General features: G+C 43.4%; 1 protein-coding gene across 1 annotated transcript in view; it reads left to right on the top strand.

Moving 5' to 3' along the window:
• Positions 1-14,955: 14,955 nt before the first annotated feature.
• Positions 14,956-19,440, top strand: part of doc2b (double C2-like domains, beta) — a gene marked incomplete at both ends in the record, with an annotated part of 138,468 nt that continues 133,983 nt past the window's right edge. Inside the window, one exon of the mRNA XM_079235996.1 lies at positions 14,956-15,307. Coding sequence (XP_079092122.1) covers positions 14,956-15,307 — 352 coding nt within the window. The remainder of the gene's footprint in view (positions 15,308-19,440) is intronic.

The raw sequence follows: 19,440 nt of genomic DNA, 5'->3' as shown, positions 1-19,440 counted from the left end.
GGCGGCTTTAGACTGATTCTCTGAAAGCGTCTGGTATTTAAAAAGGTCTGTAGTCACCTGACCGGGCACACAAACAAAACAAGCGCACCTTTCCCCCCCGAAATGGTAAAACTTCACATGAAATTGTTGTGAAACTCTGAACTGCAGCTTCGAAGATGAAATTCACGTTCTTCCCTCCGTCACGGCTGTCTTTGACAATCAATTGCTTGAAATGTTCTAAATTCGATTTGCAATAAAGTGTAAAAAAAGAAAAGAAACTAAAGTGCTCTAATTAGATTAAGATCCTGAGTCACCAACCTCTGTGCTACTTGACACCAATGTAAAATATATTATCATAAAATGAAGATGATTCGGTGTGAAATCCAAACCTTCCTAAATGAAAAGCAGAGAATAAATAAATAAACAGTCTAACTCAGCCTTTAATATTTCTCATGTATGACATTTTTCTGCCCCAATTACAATTACAGATTGTTTTACTTTAATGGTGTTTTTATTTTGATCCATAATTGACCTACCTGTTGAATGTATAAGCAGCATAATCTAAATCTGAGATGCAAGAATTTCAAGTGATTTTAACGTAATTAAGTTTATTTACTTTTTGTTCCAGTAAAAAGAAAAAAAGAAGCTTTACTTGAATCGTGTTTCTGTTTGAGTGGTTTTCATTTGATTTGATCAGTTTGTGCACAAAAATGAATCTTTTGTCACTGTTATTGTATCAAACAAGTTGTACATTTATTGTTTGATTTGTGCCGACGAAAGTGTGGAAGAGTGGAAAATGTGTTTTTTTGTTTTAATTTTATTCCTGTATTGAATGACGTTAAGGCAAATCTTCCTGGTTTAGATGCGTGTGTCATATTTGAGCATGAATCTCTTGCTTCTGCTGCACCATCTTCTCTAGTTTCACGGTGGGAGGAGATTTGGCACCTCTTATTGGACGGGAAGTGGGCGGGGTTTGGCAGGCTGTGTGCGAGTGATGGGAAGTTTAAGACGTGAATGAAGAATGACGTTTTTATTGCCAAACCCTTGCAGTTTAATTGATGTCGGTGTCCTTCATTTCCCCGTTTCGTACTCCTCCTCCCTTATTTCCATCTTTGGTTCGAAGTGCATCTCTATAATTGCAAAAAAAAAAAATGCCTTAACACTGTACAGTTTCATTTCAGTTCACTTATCGCATATTGTAAAACACACCAGCTTGACACTTTGACAGGAATAAATCCAACACATTTCATCTGCAGGAGGACTCGCTTGTACATTTAGAGAAATGGATTTATAAAAAAAAAAAAAAAAGGAGCAGATGCTAGTTGTAGTTTGCAATCTACTCCACTATATCACTGAGGACCGGAGTGAAAACACACAGAGTCTCCGATGTACTGCTGCCATCATCTCCTCCTTTCGGTCACGTTCGCAGCGCTTACAGGCGAGTATTAAGCCACCTCTGTGCCTTCTGCACTACGGAGCTGCATCCTCCTCCCTGTACATACAGTAGATAGGACCATAGGTTTAATGTGGCTAGGCTGTCATTCAATCCCTCCCTCTTTTCTTCCCCTCCAGTGGAACTGCTGTAAATTAATTCAAATTTAAATAAACTGTCTCTAAGTTCAACATCACTTTGTCCGTGAGCCTCCTTTCTCACCATCGCCCGGCGCGGCTTTTCAACAGGGAGATTTATGATCTGCCAGAGGGAAATTAATTAAACTAATTTGCTAGTACTGGAAGTGAAATGTCATGGAAATATTAAAACCAACACCAGCACGGCGGCCCTCAAGGAGCAAAGGTCAAAATGGCTCCAGGAGTCCAAAACCAAAAACCTCCTGCACGGGTCTGAAACCGGATGGAGGTGAAGCTCCGAGAATATCTGAAGCAGAACTGGAGCTGCCGCGATGGTTTCATTAATGTCAGAAAAAAAAACTACGTAATTTTTTGTTTGATTATCTTTTCCATTAAAGAAACTATGTTGAGAATGTTAAGCCATATCAGCACCAGGCTGAATGAACTCAAAACAATATTGTACAGACACTCATTGTCCCAGCTGCAGGTCGAAGATTTCACATAATTCACAAAATATCTCAACATGATTTTATCTCGAGCCACCACGAGATTCTTCATTTTAGTGCCTCAACAACTATTAAGTGAATTACCATGACCTTTGATACACATGTCCCCTTCAGGGAAAATGTAAGTAGCTTTGATGACCCCTTGACTTTTCATCTAATGCTGCAACTAGGCAAAAGTATAAATGTATCCAATATTTTTGGTTCATGACCAAAGTCATAAACCTACAAAACAAGTGACTTTCCTATCATCAGCTGTAATCTCATAGACGGACCAAAAGATGAGGCGGCCGGGCCACGGGACCAGAGCCTCGGAACCGCTGTTTAAAGTTACTACTCACATATCTTGTTTGGAAGTCGCAAAGAGATGCAAAACTACAAAACCAAGACACGAAACATCTTCAAAAGAGATGACAAATAACCAAGAAAAGACACAAAACATCTACAAAAGGAGGCAAAACAATCATAAAAGATACAAAATGTCTGCAAAGAGATGCAAAACTACCAAAACAAGATTGAAAACGACCACAAAGAGACAAAATGTCTACAAAGTGAGACGCAAAAGAGACGCTTAACAACTACAAAGAGATGCAAAATGACCCAAACAAGACGTATAATGACCAAAATGACTACATGATGAATATGTAGCTCTGGATCTTATGTAGGAGAGACAGTTGCTCTTTACATGTCTGTCAATGGCTGTACGTGGTACTAATATGAGCATGCTGAGAGAGAGAGAGAGAGAGAGAGAGAGAGAGAGATACACTTTATTCATCGCCAAGACTTCATTTTATTTATACTTGTACCTTTGGGACAGCTACTGGCTTCTATTCATTTCACGATGCATTCAGGAAACCTGTGACGTACCACCGCTCCTTTAAGGTTGAGGCAAGGTTGAGTGTTGTGAAGCTCTGCACGTGTCGCTCCTCCTCCTCTGTACCTTCCTCCAGGAGCTGAACAAACATCTCTTAATTAAGCACAATGTAACAGAACACTTTGTTTGATTAACTCCCGATATATTTGTCAGCCATTTAAAAAAAGAAGAAGATTTATGTCTTCAGCAGGAACAATGCTTTGGCGTAATCTTTTGGCCGGTTGTGTTCATGAACTGTAAACATCGTAGGTGAAGTAAAGTGTTGTTTACAGAGTGAGGCAGCTGAATACAGATCAACCACTTAGCAGTGCGGACAGTGCAGTGTGTTTGTGAGTGAGGGGGGGAGGAGGAGGAGGAGAGGAAGGAGACAGTGAGGAGGGCATTAGGACGCGTTCATTATCCGTCATCTGTTTGCTTCTAATAATGGACCGTAATTGGTTGATGAAAGCCAACGGTTGTCTTTAGCTCTTGAATGTTATTATTTTTAAATCTTCACGTGGCTCAGAAATGTGTTGTGACCGCCAGCAGGCACGGAGCGATTAATATTAAAAATCACATCCTGATGGAAATGCTCATGAATCCCACAAAGACGGAAAGCCTTTAAGCCAGAGACTTGAATATGTCATCACAGCTCCTGCACGAAAAAAGCAACCAGTTGGGGGTTGTTTCGAATACAGTACAGAGCACAAAAAGTGAGAAAGTACAATAGTTGTCAACTATTTTATGACGTATGAGCATGATGGATTACTGAGCGGGTCTAATGAGCACAGGCCAGAGCCTCGGTTTGAAGTCACTGCGAAGAGTTCTTGTTGGGAAGTCACAGAGAGAAGCAAATAGATACATAACGACCAAAAAGACAAAAAAGAGAAACTAACCGTCAACAAAAAGACGCAAAACTACCAATTAGAGACAAAACGAGAAGCACAACCATAAAGGGACAGAAAACAACTACAAAATAAAACGACCAAAAAGAGATGCAAGAATAATTCATAAGATGCCAAACAACCTATAAGAGACGCAAAATGACCACAAAGAGATGCGAAACAACCACAAACAAACGTAAAACGATTACAAAAAGATGAATTGTCTCACACCCCTGCCCTATGTACGGGCAAAACCAAAACAACTCCCTTTTTAAAACACACACATGAGCCCTCCCACACTGTACTCACTCATCAAGCATCAAGAAAGGGCTGAACAGGCGGCTTAGATAATGAAAAACTAAACAATTGAGGAAGTAAAGCCAATCTTATCACACACACACACACACACACACACACACACACACACACACACACACACACACACACACACACACACACACACACACACACACACACACGACTCTGCAGTGACCCTGTGTCATTTACACTTTGGCATGAAAAGAGACGAACCTGGTGACACAACACTATAAATACACAGTATCCAATACATAATACTGTACATTTGATTTACTTAAAAATACTCTCAACTCTTTCTGTCCAAGGGTCTTTTCTGTCTGAAAATATGCAAATTTCTTCATCGGTAACCAGGAAATCCGCTTTTTTTGTATGAAAGTAGAGTGTGTCCAAAAGCATCATCAGAAGCACCACAGCTAATGAAGAGCAGATGTGCAGCTGATTACTCAGTTGCATCAATTAGTCGGATGTTGTCACTGGTGATGTCTTCCACACTCAAATGTATAATTTTATTTTTTCCCCAGGATCACAAGGAGCATGAGCTCGTTGTCACAGATTCACAGTTCCCATAGATGAAATAAATGTATGTGTTTGCTAAAGCTGAAGCTTTGGGTTGTGACCACCAGAGGGCAGAGTCAGCCGACATATAAGATACACGCTGACTGTGGCTTCAACTTCCTCTTTTAAATGCATTTCTTATCACAAAAAGATCACAAAGTGACGCAAAACAACAACAAAGAGATGTAAAACGCCAACAAGGACACACAAAACTACCACAAAGAGATGCAAAATGACTACAAAGAGACACAAAATCTGAATCAGAATCAGAAACCGTTTATTTGCCAGGAATGTTTACACAAACAAGGAATTTTTCAAGGCGGAAGGTGCATACATTAGACATGAGACGTTAGACGAGACAAACAACAATCAACGACAACAACAGTGCAATGATATTAAAGAAGTGATGCAAAATAATATCAAAGAGATGCCAAATGACAATTAAGAGTCACAAAACGACAACAAAGAGACACAAAAGGACCACAGAGTGACGCAAAACAACAACCCAAAAGACACACAAAACGACCTCAAAGAGATGCAAAATGACCCAAAAGACACACAAAATGACGCAAAACAAAATCAAAGAGATGCAAAACGACCCAAAAGACCCAGAAAACGCCTTCAAATAGATGCAAAACGACCCAAAAGACACACAAAACTACCACAAAGTAACGCAAAACAACAACTAAGACATTCATAACGACCCAAAAGACACACACGACCACAAAGAGATGCAAAACGACCCAAAAGACAAAAGAAATGACGCAAAACAACATAAAAAAGATGCACACAAAGAGTCGCAAAACAACTACAAAGACACATAAAAGGATCATAAAGTGACGCAAAACAACATCAAAGAGACTCAAAAGGACCACAAATGTTCTCTTGGACTCTGTGGCTCCTGTTCTTATGTAGAAAGTGTGGGGGCCCTTTCCATGTTTGTCCCTATGGAGGCACATTTTCTCACAATCCGTCCACGTCATAGGTGTCAAACTCAAGGCCCGCGGGCCACATCCGGCCCGGCTTGCAATTATATCCGGCCCGCGAGATCATTTTATATTATTGTTGCTAATGGCCCGGCGATATGAAGCGCTGGTAACACAATAAACTACAGATCCCATAATGCAGCGCTTCAGCTGCCTTGCTGAGCGCTTCCCGCGTCAATCAGGTCAAGTGCCTGTTGCTGCAAGTTATTGCAAAGCTAGCCCCTCATGATGCCGAAGAGAAAAGTTGATTCTGAAAACAGAGCCTTTCAAAACCCATGGGAGGCTGAGTATATGTTTACTGACATTGTCAGTAAACCCGTTTGTCTCATTTGTGGTGCTAATGTGGTTGTATTTAAAGAATTTAATCTAAGACGGCACTATGAGACAAAACATCAGGATAACATGAAAGACCTGAATACAGAGCAGAAGATACAGAAAGTAGAAGAGTTAAAAAAGAAGCTGACATTTCAGCAGACGTTTTTTACCCGTGCAAAATTACAAAGTGAAGCTGCTGTGAAAGCAAGTTTTATCGTGGCGGAGGAGATCGTCAAAGCAGCCCGGCCATTCACCGAGGGAGAATTTCTGAAGAGCTGCATGTTGAAGGTGTGCGACGTCGTATGTCCAGACAAAAAGCAGATGCTGGCAAATGTAAGCCTGAGTAGAAATACGGTTGCTGATCGAGTTTGAGAGATGGCCACTGATTTAAGAACACTTGAGTGAAAGAAGCAAAGACTTTATTGCATACTCTCTTGCTGTGGATGAAAGTACTGATGTGACTGACACTGCACAGCTAGCCATCTTCATCCGTGGGGTGGACTCCAATTTGCGCGTTACAGAGGAAATATTGGACATTAAATCGATGCACGGGACAACGACTGGAAAGGACATTTTTGAAAACGTATGTCAAAGTGTAACCGACATGAAACTGCCCTGGGACAAACTTATTGGACTTACAACTGATGGAGCACCGGCTATGTGCGGTGAAAAAAGTGGACTAGTGGGAAGGATGCGAGTAAAGATGCAGGAGGAGAACTGTACTGGTGAGTTAACAGCATATCACTGCATCATACACCAGGAAGCACTATGTGGCAAAGTCCTGAAGATGGACCATGTAATGAGCACTGTAACGCAAACCGTAAACTTTATCCGAAGTAAAGGTTTAAATCACCGGCAATTTCAGTCCTTTATGCAAGAGATAGATTCAGAGTTTGCCGACATTCCTTATCATACAGAGGTGCGTTGGCTAAGTCGGGGAAAAGTTCTCAACAGAGTTTTTGAGCTCAGCAACGAAATCTGTCAGTTCATGGACAGTCAAAAAAAAGACTCCACCGTTTTGCGGGATGAAAAGTGGAAATGTGAGTTGGCGTTTCTGGCTGACATAACAACTCATCTCAATGCCTTAAACCTCCAGCTCCAGGGACGTGACCGCATGATCACTGACATGCATGACGCAGTGAAGGCATTTCAAGTGAAGCTGCTTTTATGGGAGACACAAATGCACCAGTGCAACTTGCCCCACTTTCCCTGTTGCCAAGTAATGCTGAACCCAGTCGGCACAACGGTGTTCCCAAATACGCACTTTGCTGATAAACTGAGCGCACTGCGCACAGAGTTCGCACGGCGCTTTGGTGACTTTAAAGAACAAAAAAAGAATTTCGAGTTCGAGCTTCGCAACCCATTTGCCGTCGACGTGGAAACTGCACCTGTGCAGATTCAGATGGAGCTGATTGAGCTGCAGTGTAATGAGACACTAAAGGCAAAGTACGACACTGCAGGGCCCACAGAGTTTATTCACTCCATTCCCGCAGCAATGCCCCAGCTCCGTCGACTTGCGGCTCGAACCTTGTGCATGTTTGGTAGCACATATCTGTGTGAGAAGCTGTTCTCAGTGATGAAGACAAACAAAACAGCACACAGGAGTCGTCTCACTGATGAGCACCTGCAGTCCATCCTGACAGTCTCCACAGCACGGGACTTCACGCCAAACATAAACAAACTTGTTGCCAAAAAAAGATGCCAAGCATCCAGCTCTGATAAAATGACATAAGAGCAAAGAAAACTGAATGTTTTGATTCGCTATTTGTTATTGCTAAAAAAGCACAAGTTTTATTTATATTTCCAGGTTTTGTTTTGCAGCATGTCATATTTCTAACTTGTATAATTTTGACGGGAGATAATTTTATGGAGAGTAAAATCATTTGGGATATTTAAAATTTAAGTTTTTTATATAAAATGACATAAAAGCAAAGAAATTCAAATGTTTTGATTTGTTATTTTAATGTTTACTTAAAGCACAAGCACTGTCACAATTTTTATTTATTTTTTCAGGCGTTTTTTGCAGCATGTTCATATGTCTAGCTTGTAGAATTTTGACTGGATATTTTTTTATGGAGAGCAAGATATTTTAAGTTATTTAAAGTTTAAGTTTATTTATTCCAGAATAACATTCCTGTCTGTTTTTATTCATATTTATGTTCAAAAAACATTTAGTTTTAGTGTGTTCAATAAATGTTTATTCTGTTCGGCCCGCGACCTAAAGTGTGTTTTGAATTTTGGCCCCCTGTGCAATTGAGTTCGACACCCCTGGTCCACGTGAATCATGCACAAAGAACATTCCTCTCCAATGACGGCCCTTTTGAAACACACATGAGCAAAGAAGGTTGATCCAATACCCAACCGGACCTCGAGCAGGAAAACACACAATACTTTATCCAGCACCTGTTGCCTCTCAGTGTCCAGATTGACATATTCAGCTTGAATCCGCTCAAGAAGGAAGCAGTGTGTCCCGATTGATCGATAGAGGAACGAAGGAGTCTGAGCACAGATGCTGAGAAGAGTTAGTTCATTTTGTGTTGCACAACTGCTCAGAGCCAACGTTTCCCGTCCTCAGTGAGGGTCATTATGAACAACCACACTGGTAAAGGTCACTCTTCCCTTGACTCCCTCATTTAAAGTGAATCCCTGAGTGATGGGAGGGGCAGAGCCTTCTCGCAGCGCTTTGATCAGGTTTCTGCAGACATGGCTCGCAGTTTCGCAGAGTTTGACGATCCTTTTTTCCTTCTTTTTTTCCATTTACTGTCTTGCTGTGAAAAACAACTAGTGCTTTAGAACCCATTGTGTAACAAACAAGCTGCTTGTTCGTGTCCAGTAGACGGCTAACGGTCATCTAGGAGAGTCGGAGTTTCATGTCTGCCGGGAATAACCAACAATGTTATATCCTAGTCCACGAGGAGCCGAGATTAAGGTTTTAGGGGGGTCATTGGGATCGGGCCTAAATCAGACATGTGGAACTCCCAAAGAAGTGATACGGCCCACTTGTTAACTACTTACATCATCTTCATTTCAGATGCAGACAGAATGTTTTTTTCTAGGGCTGAGATAGCGAGCGAGCCACCTCACATCTTTCTCGCCTCTGTCGAGAGTTCGGATAGTGCAGGTATCGATACCCGATCCAGCATTGAAGCCGTATCGGATAATTTCTGATACTAGCATGGTGGGAGAGGAACATGTGTGTGTTTGTGTTAATCCAATTACAATTCCAACAATTTTCTCCAGATTTTCAGTCGTCAGTAAACAGTAATCCTGTCACGTAAACAGGATTATCACAAAGCATCCCGTTTGTAAAATCTCACAGTTTTTTGGGGCAATAATGTAATCACAGAGGGAATATACATTCATTACTGAAGGCAACTGTATGAACGAAATGTTCTGTGCAAAACTGTGAACGCCTCATTATTTTTTACACAAAAACATATTAATTTTCTTTCTGTTATTCAACAGCTTCAGCTCCAACAAGGTGCTGACATGCCATCAGCATCCAAAATGAAACCATTTGGTGTGCATCATTACCCACAGAAAACATGGCCGCCAGGCTGTTTGTATTTCCAGAAACATAAACTTCAGAGGGGGAGTCCTCTGCCCCGTGTGGCACATTTAATATGCAGCGTATTCATATTCGAGGGACTTCATATCGAAGCATTTTGGACCTCGAGCACATTCATTTCCTTTTGGGAGACATCGGTCTTGGCACTTCAATGAGTTTCCAACACTTATCTGGTCAAACAGTTAACACTCGTGAAGGGGAAAGTCAAATTCAAAAAGACAACTCATGGTTCGGAGTAAAAATTATGTTGAATTAACGATTCGGGTGTGCACACTGCACAGTATGCATTGCATGTTTGCGAGAACAAGCATTGGTTGATATGGACTGCGGAAGGAATGAGTCCTAAAATGAGTCCTAAAACCTCTTTTTTTTTTAATGAGGTCTGTGTTTTAACACAAGCTGAGGAGATTTTAACATTTTTGTTTTACGATGTACGTATATGTTTTACGACGTATCGAGGTCAATGAACGCCCTGGTGAATCTTAAAGTGTGTAGATGAGACGATTAGACGTCTTCACTAGGACACTAGTCCATCTTCAGCTTAGTGGTGGAGACGTGAAGTCATGTGACCGTGGTGGAGTGCCTCACTGGTGTCAAACTCAAGGCCCGCAGGCCGAATCCGGCCCACCACGTCATTTTATGTGGCCCGCGACGGCTTGAAAGGCATGAAATTGCCGTTTTCAGTCGTTGGCGGACCAGTTTTCAGTCATTCGCAGAGCCGTTTTCAGTCTGTCACGGGCCTTTGCATGGGCAAAAAAATAAAAAATCTGTGCTTTTATTTTGAAGGGATTTTCTAATGCAGCAGAGTGCCGTTTATTCAGTTCCTGTCATATTCATTGAATGTACTGTAACTATGTTACGTTGTTCATTCTGGTCACATGACATCTATTGCTTCGGCCCATCCGGGGAGAGGGATCCTCCTCTGTTGCTCTCTTTTTTCCCTGTGAAAGGGTTTTTACTATCTTTATTTGGGGAGTTTTTCCTGATCTGATGTGAGGCCCTGGGACAGGGATGTTATGTGTACAGATTGCAAATTTTAATTTGTGATTTTGGGCTATATAAAATAACCTGAATTGAATTGAATATTCACACACTCCTCAATGCTGCGTTCACAACACTTTACTTGCGTGAATTTACACACCGGACTATTTGTGCTAGTTCGCTTCATTCCCAACCTTTTTTTTTATTTATGTTATGTTAAAAAAGGCTGAAGTTATAAAATTATTTTGTGTGTTGTGTCCTTAAGATGCACTTTTTGTTTTTTAATTGAGTGTAAAAAAGAATATTTCTGTGTTTGGCATACTGTGATACTATCTCAGGTTCAAACTGCACCATATTTTCATTAAATCAACGTCAGCTGATCCACTGACTCTATGAAGTCATGTGACCGTGGTGGAGCTCCTCTCGACTAACATGAAGTCATGTGACCATGGTGGAGTTCCTTTACAGCCGTTAGCTTCTGCTAACGGCTCTCCTGCGGCTCTCCTCCGGCTCTCCTGCGGCTCTCCTGCGATAATCAAAAAGTATGATGCTTACTTGTTGGCCACAAAAAGGCGTCATCCGTGCAGAACTGTATGAAGAAACATAATTATTGTCTGTATTCTAAACAAACAATACAAATAAAACAATAAAAATACAATTTATTTATATTATTATAATGAACTCACCTCATGTCCTCACAGTTAAAAAAAGCCGTCTCCTCATTGACAGGCATTGTGCATCTTAAAGAATACGAGGATGGTAAAACAGCCGCTTCATGATTAAATCGTGGAGGAGTACTTGTGGATTCTACAGATGAGGAAGAAAACGTCTTCCATGTCATTTAAAACCTTTTCTCATCAGGCCTCAAGTGGCCACCCGTGTGCTGTGTTGTGCTACGTAGCCGCTACGCTCACCACCTAGCACATCACCGCCACTCAGCCGCTGCTCTGCAGGTCGACGGCTCGGTGCGATTCATTTATTTCTCGGGGAAATTGTACGAAATATCTTATACAACGTCTTCAAGCAGATTGCCTTAAAACATCGGTCCTTTGATATTGAATGAAGTGTGTTTAGGGTCGCTATACAGCTCATTGGTACAATACAGCTGTGGCTGTTGCAGATGCACATGGTGGACATCTGAGGCTTCTAGTTATGAGTGTATTCATTTATCTGTGTGTATATATGCTCTTATTTCATTGCTGTTATTTCTTCCAACTGTCATCTTTTATTAAATATTGTCTTATATGTGTCCTTGGGTGACTTGAAAAGGCACTCTTATAAATAAAACGTATTACTATTATTATTCTTGTTATGCGGTAATAAAGTCTGATCATTAAAGCTTTGTTGCAAAATCTAAATCAATTAACTGCCGACCCGGCCACAGAAGAACATTTTAATATTTTGAGGTGCTTTTAGTCCTCATTCAACGCCTCCAAACTGTCACAGCGTTGATGCTATTTGTGTTTTTGGTGTGCTTGGGTTGCCGTTGACTCAACTCACTGCTTATGGAGGTAGTTGCCTGTGAGTGGCGGCAATGAGAGAGGGCTACTCTGAATGCCCCAGAATCCCACAATGCATTTCCCACAATGCATTGTTTACAAATAACCATCTGTACTATTTCCTCTAAAGCCCCTGGTGTGTACGCTTGCACACTAAAGCCCTTCATCTTCACACTTTTCACATCATGAAATCTGATGAAAGGGGGAAGGATCTGTTTCTTGGTTGACGGCCACAATCAACCATAAAAAAAAAATATATATATATATATATAAAACACTTTATAGACTGGTCCTTCAAATAATCATTAATCAACCATTAATAAGGCCATTATCAGCAGTTATAAAATGCTTATTCATATCATTATGTGTCAATAAGACGATAAAAGTGTTAATAATTGCATTACAATCACATGTATTGCTACATAAGACATTTATAAGCATTTGTTAAGTTAAAAGACTCTTCAAGAATGCTAATAAAAGCCTTGTGAGTTTCTTATAATTGTTTAAAATAGTATTACGAACATATTTATTGTATTGAACAAACTTAAGTCTGATAGCATTACGTTTATACTCACCTTTTTAATGCTTTATCTAGATTAATTAATACATTATTATGCATTTATTAGCAGTTCATGAACATATTAACAGATCCAGAGCGAGAGCAATGCCTATTTAGGTTAATAAGTCCTTTAATATGCACCAATGAACCGTTTTTAAAGGATTATTTGGGGCATTGTTCTGCCTTTATTAGATTAGTCCAATTACAATTCATATGATGTTATTATTAACAGTAATATAGTTTGTATTTATTTGTTAAAACAAAATAAGAAGTTCCAGTCTCATTGCAGGGGCGACTGTGGACAAGTGGTTAGCATTCCCGTCTTTCAATCAGAGGGTTGGTGCGCCCCGGCCTTGCTAGTCCCTGTCGTTGCGTCCCTGAGCAAGACACTGAACCCCTAATTGCTCCCCGTTGCTGTGTCTACGGTGTACAGAGCAAACATGTAAGTTGCTTTGGATAAAAGCGTCAGCTAAATATAATGTAATGTAATTGCCTTATCTGACTGATAGGAAAATAAACTGCAGAGTAAAATAATGATTGGCTTATACGCACAAACAGTATTTTGGATTTAAATTGGACCCGGCGTGTCCCTGTTTATCAGAACAACTTCTGCAGCATCTCCTGCAGGCAGGAAGTCCTCAGCGTGCATCCTGCTGGGAGGCCAGACCTCGTAGAGGAGGAGGCCATCACCTGTTCAGAAGGCAACACATCACAATGAGAGGGGAGTTGAGCATCCTTTAGCTGGCTCATAACACATTATGTGTACGCCTGTTTGTTTAGATTATACAGAAGAAAAACATGGAGGGCGCCAACTGCATCAGCTGAAACTGAAAAAAACACCTATTTGCATTTTCAATTTCACAACGTGATACTGGCAGCGACCACTAGAGGGCGCTGCGTCATCTGTGCTCCTTGTGAATGGGTGCAACGTGCCGGCGGACCTGCTGCAGAGGAACCGGGTGCTGGGTCTGCAGGGAGAGCCTCTTCTCTCTTTGTTATGCAATGTGAGCAACAAGGAATATTAATAAATGGCACTTTAACGCTGCGTGTGTGGTTGAAAATGGCAGTAGGAGAAAACAGTTTACAGATTTGAAAGAGAGACGGAATTTACCCTGAAGTCTTTAATTCTTGTGGATCGAGTGACACTGATGGTCGTCGAGAGGACAGGTGTCATTTTGACACGTGCAGCTTTAGCGAGACATCATTGCGTCACGGTGCATTACGGCGGTCTCAACGTCAACCTGATGTGTGCACGCGCAGTGAGGAAACGTTGAACGAGTGTGAGAAGTGTTGCAGATTTCCACCGACATCCACAAAGTCGCAACAGATGGTTGAGCAATTAACTTAAGAAACGTGCGAGCACGTCAGGACGCACACACGCGGTCGGTGCATTTAAACGGACGCGTGAGCATGAAAGAAGGGGTGAATGAAGTGGGTGTGTTAGTGTATGGAGTGAGTGGAGAGAAAAAAAAGGAAAATTAGGATGTGATGGCAGAAAAGTAAGGAGGCAGACAGGGGCGGAAATAGCCATTGGGGGGGGATTTGCCTCGAATGGCCCCATTTACATCTACGTCTACAACAACACTGATCTCAAGGATTTTTGTTACCCTTCCTCTTGTGTTAGCTTCCTGTATTGACCCTAAAATGGGTCAATGCCGATCCTAACACAAGAGGAAGGTTAAGTGGTTGCATACAACATTTAAGGAATCCAAACTAAACTGAAATCGTTCATTTGCATGTTTGCAATTGAAAAGTTATCGGGTCCAAAAAAACAACAACATCCAAAAACACAAAGCATCACTTTGTCCACCAGAGGTAAACACAATGCGCACTTGTGCACGAGCTCCTCCCTTCCTCCCACCGACAGATGGATGGGGTTAATATCATAATTAAGCACCTTCGGGCCGCCGGGTTCCTGTTTACCGCTTGGTTGCTAGGCAGTGACATCAGCTGATCCCTCCCTCCCTCCTCTCTAATCCCTCTCCCTCACACTCCCTCACACTCTTCTCTCTGTCTGTCTCTCTCTCTCTGATAGGCGGTGCAGACGTTGGCAGAGAGTGGGGGTATAGTAGAGGAGCGAGCGGGTAGGTAGTAGTGTGAGAGGCTGTCAGACAGCATGGTCTGGGTCTGAGGACGGGAACACGCAGCAGCAGCAGCAGCAGCAGCCTCCAGACCTCCATGTAGAACGGTGTGGTGACATCCACAGACCACCTGGACCTGTTCGACCTGGACCTGTTGCACCCGCCCAGGTCACAGAGGGAGGAGGAGGACCAAGGTGGAGGGTGGGGGGTCTGTTTACCTTCCTTTTTTTTGCTTTTCTTTTGGAGGGAGGGGGCTTGGGGGTGGGGGGGGGTTGTGGACTAGACTCCGGGGCTGGACCGCATGCATGACACAACGCAAAGGGGAGAAGCCCACCATCAGCATCCAGGAGCACATGGCCATTGACGTGTGCCCTGGCCCCATCCAGCCCATCAAGCAGATCTCGGACTACTTCCCCCGGTACCCGCGGGGCCTCCCCCCAACTGCGCTCCTCCAGGCGGGTCCCGCCGGGCCCCCGAGCCCGGCCCTCTCCATCTCCATCCCGGCACCCGCCTCTGTCGCCGCCACCACCGCTGCCGAAAGTGACCGCCCCAATGAGGATAAACCGGAGCGGGCTTGTGCCGGAGCCTCCGCCTCCCTACAGGCCACCAAGAGGGACGAGGACCCCGACGTGGAGGGATACGACTCGGATGACTCCAGTGAGTTACCCCCTTCCAGTCGTCTCCATCGTGCTGTTGACCACGCTTTTTTCCAACACGTCTTCATGTGTATGTGTATGTGTGTGTGTGTGTGTGTGTGTGTGTGTGTGTGTGTGTGTGTCTATGTGTCTATCCATTTCCCTTTCTCTTATTACTGAATCTCCATTTTTTTTTTCTGCCACCGGTTGCCAGGCATCCCTCCAGCCGTGTGGCTTTGTGGCTTCATTTGCCACCGTTTCTTCCCTCGGCTCCCCACTCCGTCTCTTTCTACCTCCAATAACCTGCCGTCTGTGTGTGTGTGTGTTTGTGTGTGTGTTGTCTCTGTGCTGCAGCCAACTCTTTCCTTCTCAGTCGAACACACAGCCAACTGTTGCTGCTGCAAAGAACACAGCTCCCTACTGCCGTTTTATTGGAGCAAATGACTACGTGTGTGTGTGTGTGTGTGTCAACCTGTGTGCATTTCTTCATATGCCCCGGTGTGCTCGGCGTCCACCGCCGACCGTGGCTGAATGATTCACGGCTTCTTGGTGAAGCTTCACATTAGTAGCAGTTTTGCGCTCAGCTGAGAGCTCACGATTCTGCTGGTGGCAAGGCGGGCAAGTTCCAATCGCGGGAGCTGTCTGTTTCTTTGTGTTGCTTTCCAAAGCATGAAGATGTGTGTGTGTGTGTGTGTGTGTGTGTGTGTGTGTGTGTGTGTGTGTGTGTATCCATAACAGAGGGGAGGCTCCTTTGCTGAATGTCATTCCTTTATTCTAACAGGTTTGAGCGGATGGATAATAATGGCATTTAATAGCACGCAGCACCGCTACGGGAGCGATAACAATTCCAAGAGACAAAACAAGATTTTCCACATCTCTCAAAAAACGTTTCAGCTGCGACCGTCTGCACCGGTGCTGAGGACTCGGGCAAATTAAAGCTTCTGCTGCCAGCTGCATCGTTTTCATACGAACCTCAAGCGCTGAAAACAGAGAGGGAATCTCTGCTTCAGCGTGCGGTTCAGTCTGAACTTGTCTTGGTGTCAAAAAAACAAACAACTGCTTCACGACGTGTTTGTGCACGACCCATAAGGAGCTTTTTTCTCGAGGCTCGTCACTTGTGTTCTCTGCATGAGAGACTTGTGATTGCAGGTTAATGTGCGACAGCAGTGCAGCTTCTCCCAGAGTTAATCCATGCAGAGCGGCATGCACGGGGGGCTTAGGCCATCTCTAATCCAGAGCTGGACAGGAAGAGAGGGGGGTAGGGAGCAGAGGCAGGTCGGGCCTGGCAGATGTTGCTCTATAACATCCGACAGGCGACCAGGACTTCACAGAGACTCATTCCCGTAATTTGTGCGAACGGTGCTTGGCTTCTGGAGCCGGACATGAGCTTCCATTTGTTTTCGTCAATCACAACATTGTGTTTCCAAAGGCCTTTGTTGGCGCAATGTGAAGTGCGTGCACATTTTTATAATCAACTGCAAAGTGACACTTCTGGGTCCCTCTCAGACATAAGAGCATACTGCTAAACCCAAAGCCACAAACAGCAGCTATTTCACGCACGCTCGATTACTCTGAGCTGAGTATGAAGAAATCCATCTTGGTTTTAAGGCGCTAGGTGCGAATCTGAGCAGGACTCACTCTCATCCACGAGGTGAGATAAAGAAAACCTTGAGCTGCTCTCAACCTGTTGCTCTAATGTGCAGCAGATAAAACCCAGTGTTTCCTTCCGGCAGCTGTGACTCGGGGAGATAGTTAGTTGTTACTGTTCGATCCCCCGCTCCTCCCGTCTAACATGCCAAAGTGTCCCCGAAATAGTTTTTCGATGGTCCGGCCGATGAATGAAGTAGTGCTTTGCCCTCGAAGGTGCTGCCCATTTACCATCGGCCGCTATTATCGCAGGGACAGGATCTCAAAAGTGTCTGCTGTGACGGACCACTTACTGGTGTAGTTCTGAACGGGAGGAGCAGAGGGCTCAATATTCTTATAAGTGTTTGTCAAAGCCCTCCAACAGTGTCTGAAAACCAACAGCCATGACAACCCATGCCAGCTTTGGTTTGGTCAGGTGTGCGGAGGTGTAAAAGTAGGAAGGAGTATCGCTCCCAAGCTTTCCTTTAAAAAAAATTATAATTTTATGACGTGCATACTCAAAGACAAAACTCTTAAAGGAAAAACTAACAAATTTGCGAGATTACAAAATCATACATTTACAAGAAATTAAAAAGAGTTTTAAAACATCTGGATGAAATGCATATTTCATGTCAATCTACTGCTTCTTGGTCTCATTCACACTCCGCTTGTCGACAACAGTAGCTATCCAATCAGCTGCGTCACATGTAGATGTGGTCGTCTACGTGCAACAGGTGTGCTGTGGCGTCTGTAACTTCATCCTACTGGTTGTTGGTGCACAGTTACTAACTGACTGGTTTTCAAGGCGTCGGTTGAGGCTCAGTCCCGCCGCCCCAGCTCATCTCCATCCTCCCTGCTAATAAGGCAATTAGACTCAAACATCTGCCGGAGCATCATATTAATGATTTTACAATCACCTGAAGAGTTCTCAGCAATGCAGGATGATTGCAATGTCAACTTCCTCCCACCCAACACAAAATAAAAGGAGGAAGGAGCGTTTTAGTAACCATGGTAGCGATCAATTGTAATAAAAAAAAAAATCAGATGGGTTTATCCAGAGTCTGAGTCATCTGCCTGCTTATCACCTCCAGCTGATGTGACTAATGAAGGCAGGCACTCAAATAAAGAAATAAATAAAGAGTAAATAACAAGTGGCTGTTTGGATCTGATGCAACGGCCCAAATAATCCCAAGATGCCGCTGCTGCCGCCGCTGAGGGAGTTTGAAAAGGAGAAACACAAGGCGTATCAACAGAATACTGCAGCAGCGGCAGCAGCAGCAGCAGCAGCAACCGCAGTAGCAGCAACAGCGGCAGCGGCAACATCAACAGCAGCAGCAGCAGCAGCAGCAGGTCTCTGCATTCAGGAATGACCCCACATATGCAGTTATTAGGATCTGCTGCACGTTATGTAGCACCACAAGTGGCTTCGTGTCAGTCAGATTCCATTTTTATCCACAAAAACTCAACAGTTATACAGTGAGAGACTTATGCCTTTGTGTTTGTATTTGTTTTGGATTGAGAAGAAATGTCTTGTTTAAAGAAAAGCTTCCACTATTACTCTTCATCTGCTTGTAAAACAAACAAAGATTGTACAAAAAGCTGACAGACAGATGAATCCTGGAATATGCAGCAGGCATCACAGACTCACACTGTGACAGGAGTTATCCCTTTTTAAGATTCAAGCCGTGTAGAAAGAACTAACTGAAGGACGGCTGAGGCCAAGGCTGTGTGATGAAAGTCCGCTACAAAAGCCGGGAACACATTGTATCAGTTCTGCAGACGTAACGGCTCCTACTGGCAATGCGCTTATGAGAATAACGGCGATTGGAACTGATTTCATAACCACTTTCCTGCCGTCTTATCAGCTCAGCTTGTGTATGTTTCCAACTTCATGTCATCTCCCAGAGCGAGGGACGTTTTAACACACTTGTCGTGAGGCTGATCTGATCATTGGTTGGCCTCTTACACACGAGTCACAAATGCCGAGCAGGCGCTGTGATCCGGATTGGGGAGAAAAAAGCGGCTTCAGTTTGAACCTGTTTGATTTGACTTTCAGAAAGTGTGACTTTCACCCCTGTTGCTGCATCAAATGGAAGAGAAAGGAACTCTCTTCTTCCTGTTGTTTGTGATTCAAAAGAGCCAGCGCTGCCCCTCTCGGGGTTGAGCAGTGTGGAGCGGTGTGGCAGTCTTCTCCTTATGAACCAAATCACACAGGGATATCTTCAATCCTCGCTAAAGAATCTGCTGGCTAATCTGAATAGCAGCAGCAGCATTTTTATGATTCGTTGTGACTCAACCTTGATTTTAATTTAAGCAGAAAAGTGCATCACCCACCAAGTGTCCCGGCTCCCCTGCAAAGGGTGTGGAGGTGTGTGTGGGAGTGAGGGGGGGGGGGGGGAATTAATGGCTGTTTGTAGTGTGTGTGGAAGGCCTCGTTCCCGCAGTGAATGACTGGTGTGACCCACATGATGGAGCAGACTCTTGTGTTTCTGAGAGATAAGCCTCAGAGCCATTTGTGTGTTGACGGTC

This window comes from Taurulus bubalis, assembly GCF_910589615.1.
Source record: "Taurulus bubalis genome assembly, chromosome: 2".
In the NCBI taxonomy this organism is placed as follows: domain Eukaryota; kingdom Metazoa; phylum Chordata; class Actinopteri; order Perciformes; family Cottidae; genus Taurulus; species Taurulus bubalis.
This window is presented reverse-complemented; position numbering and strand designations above follow the sequence as displayed.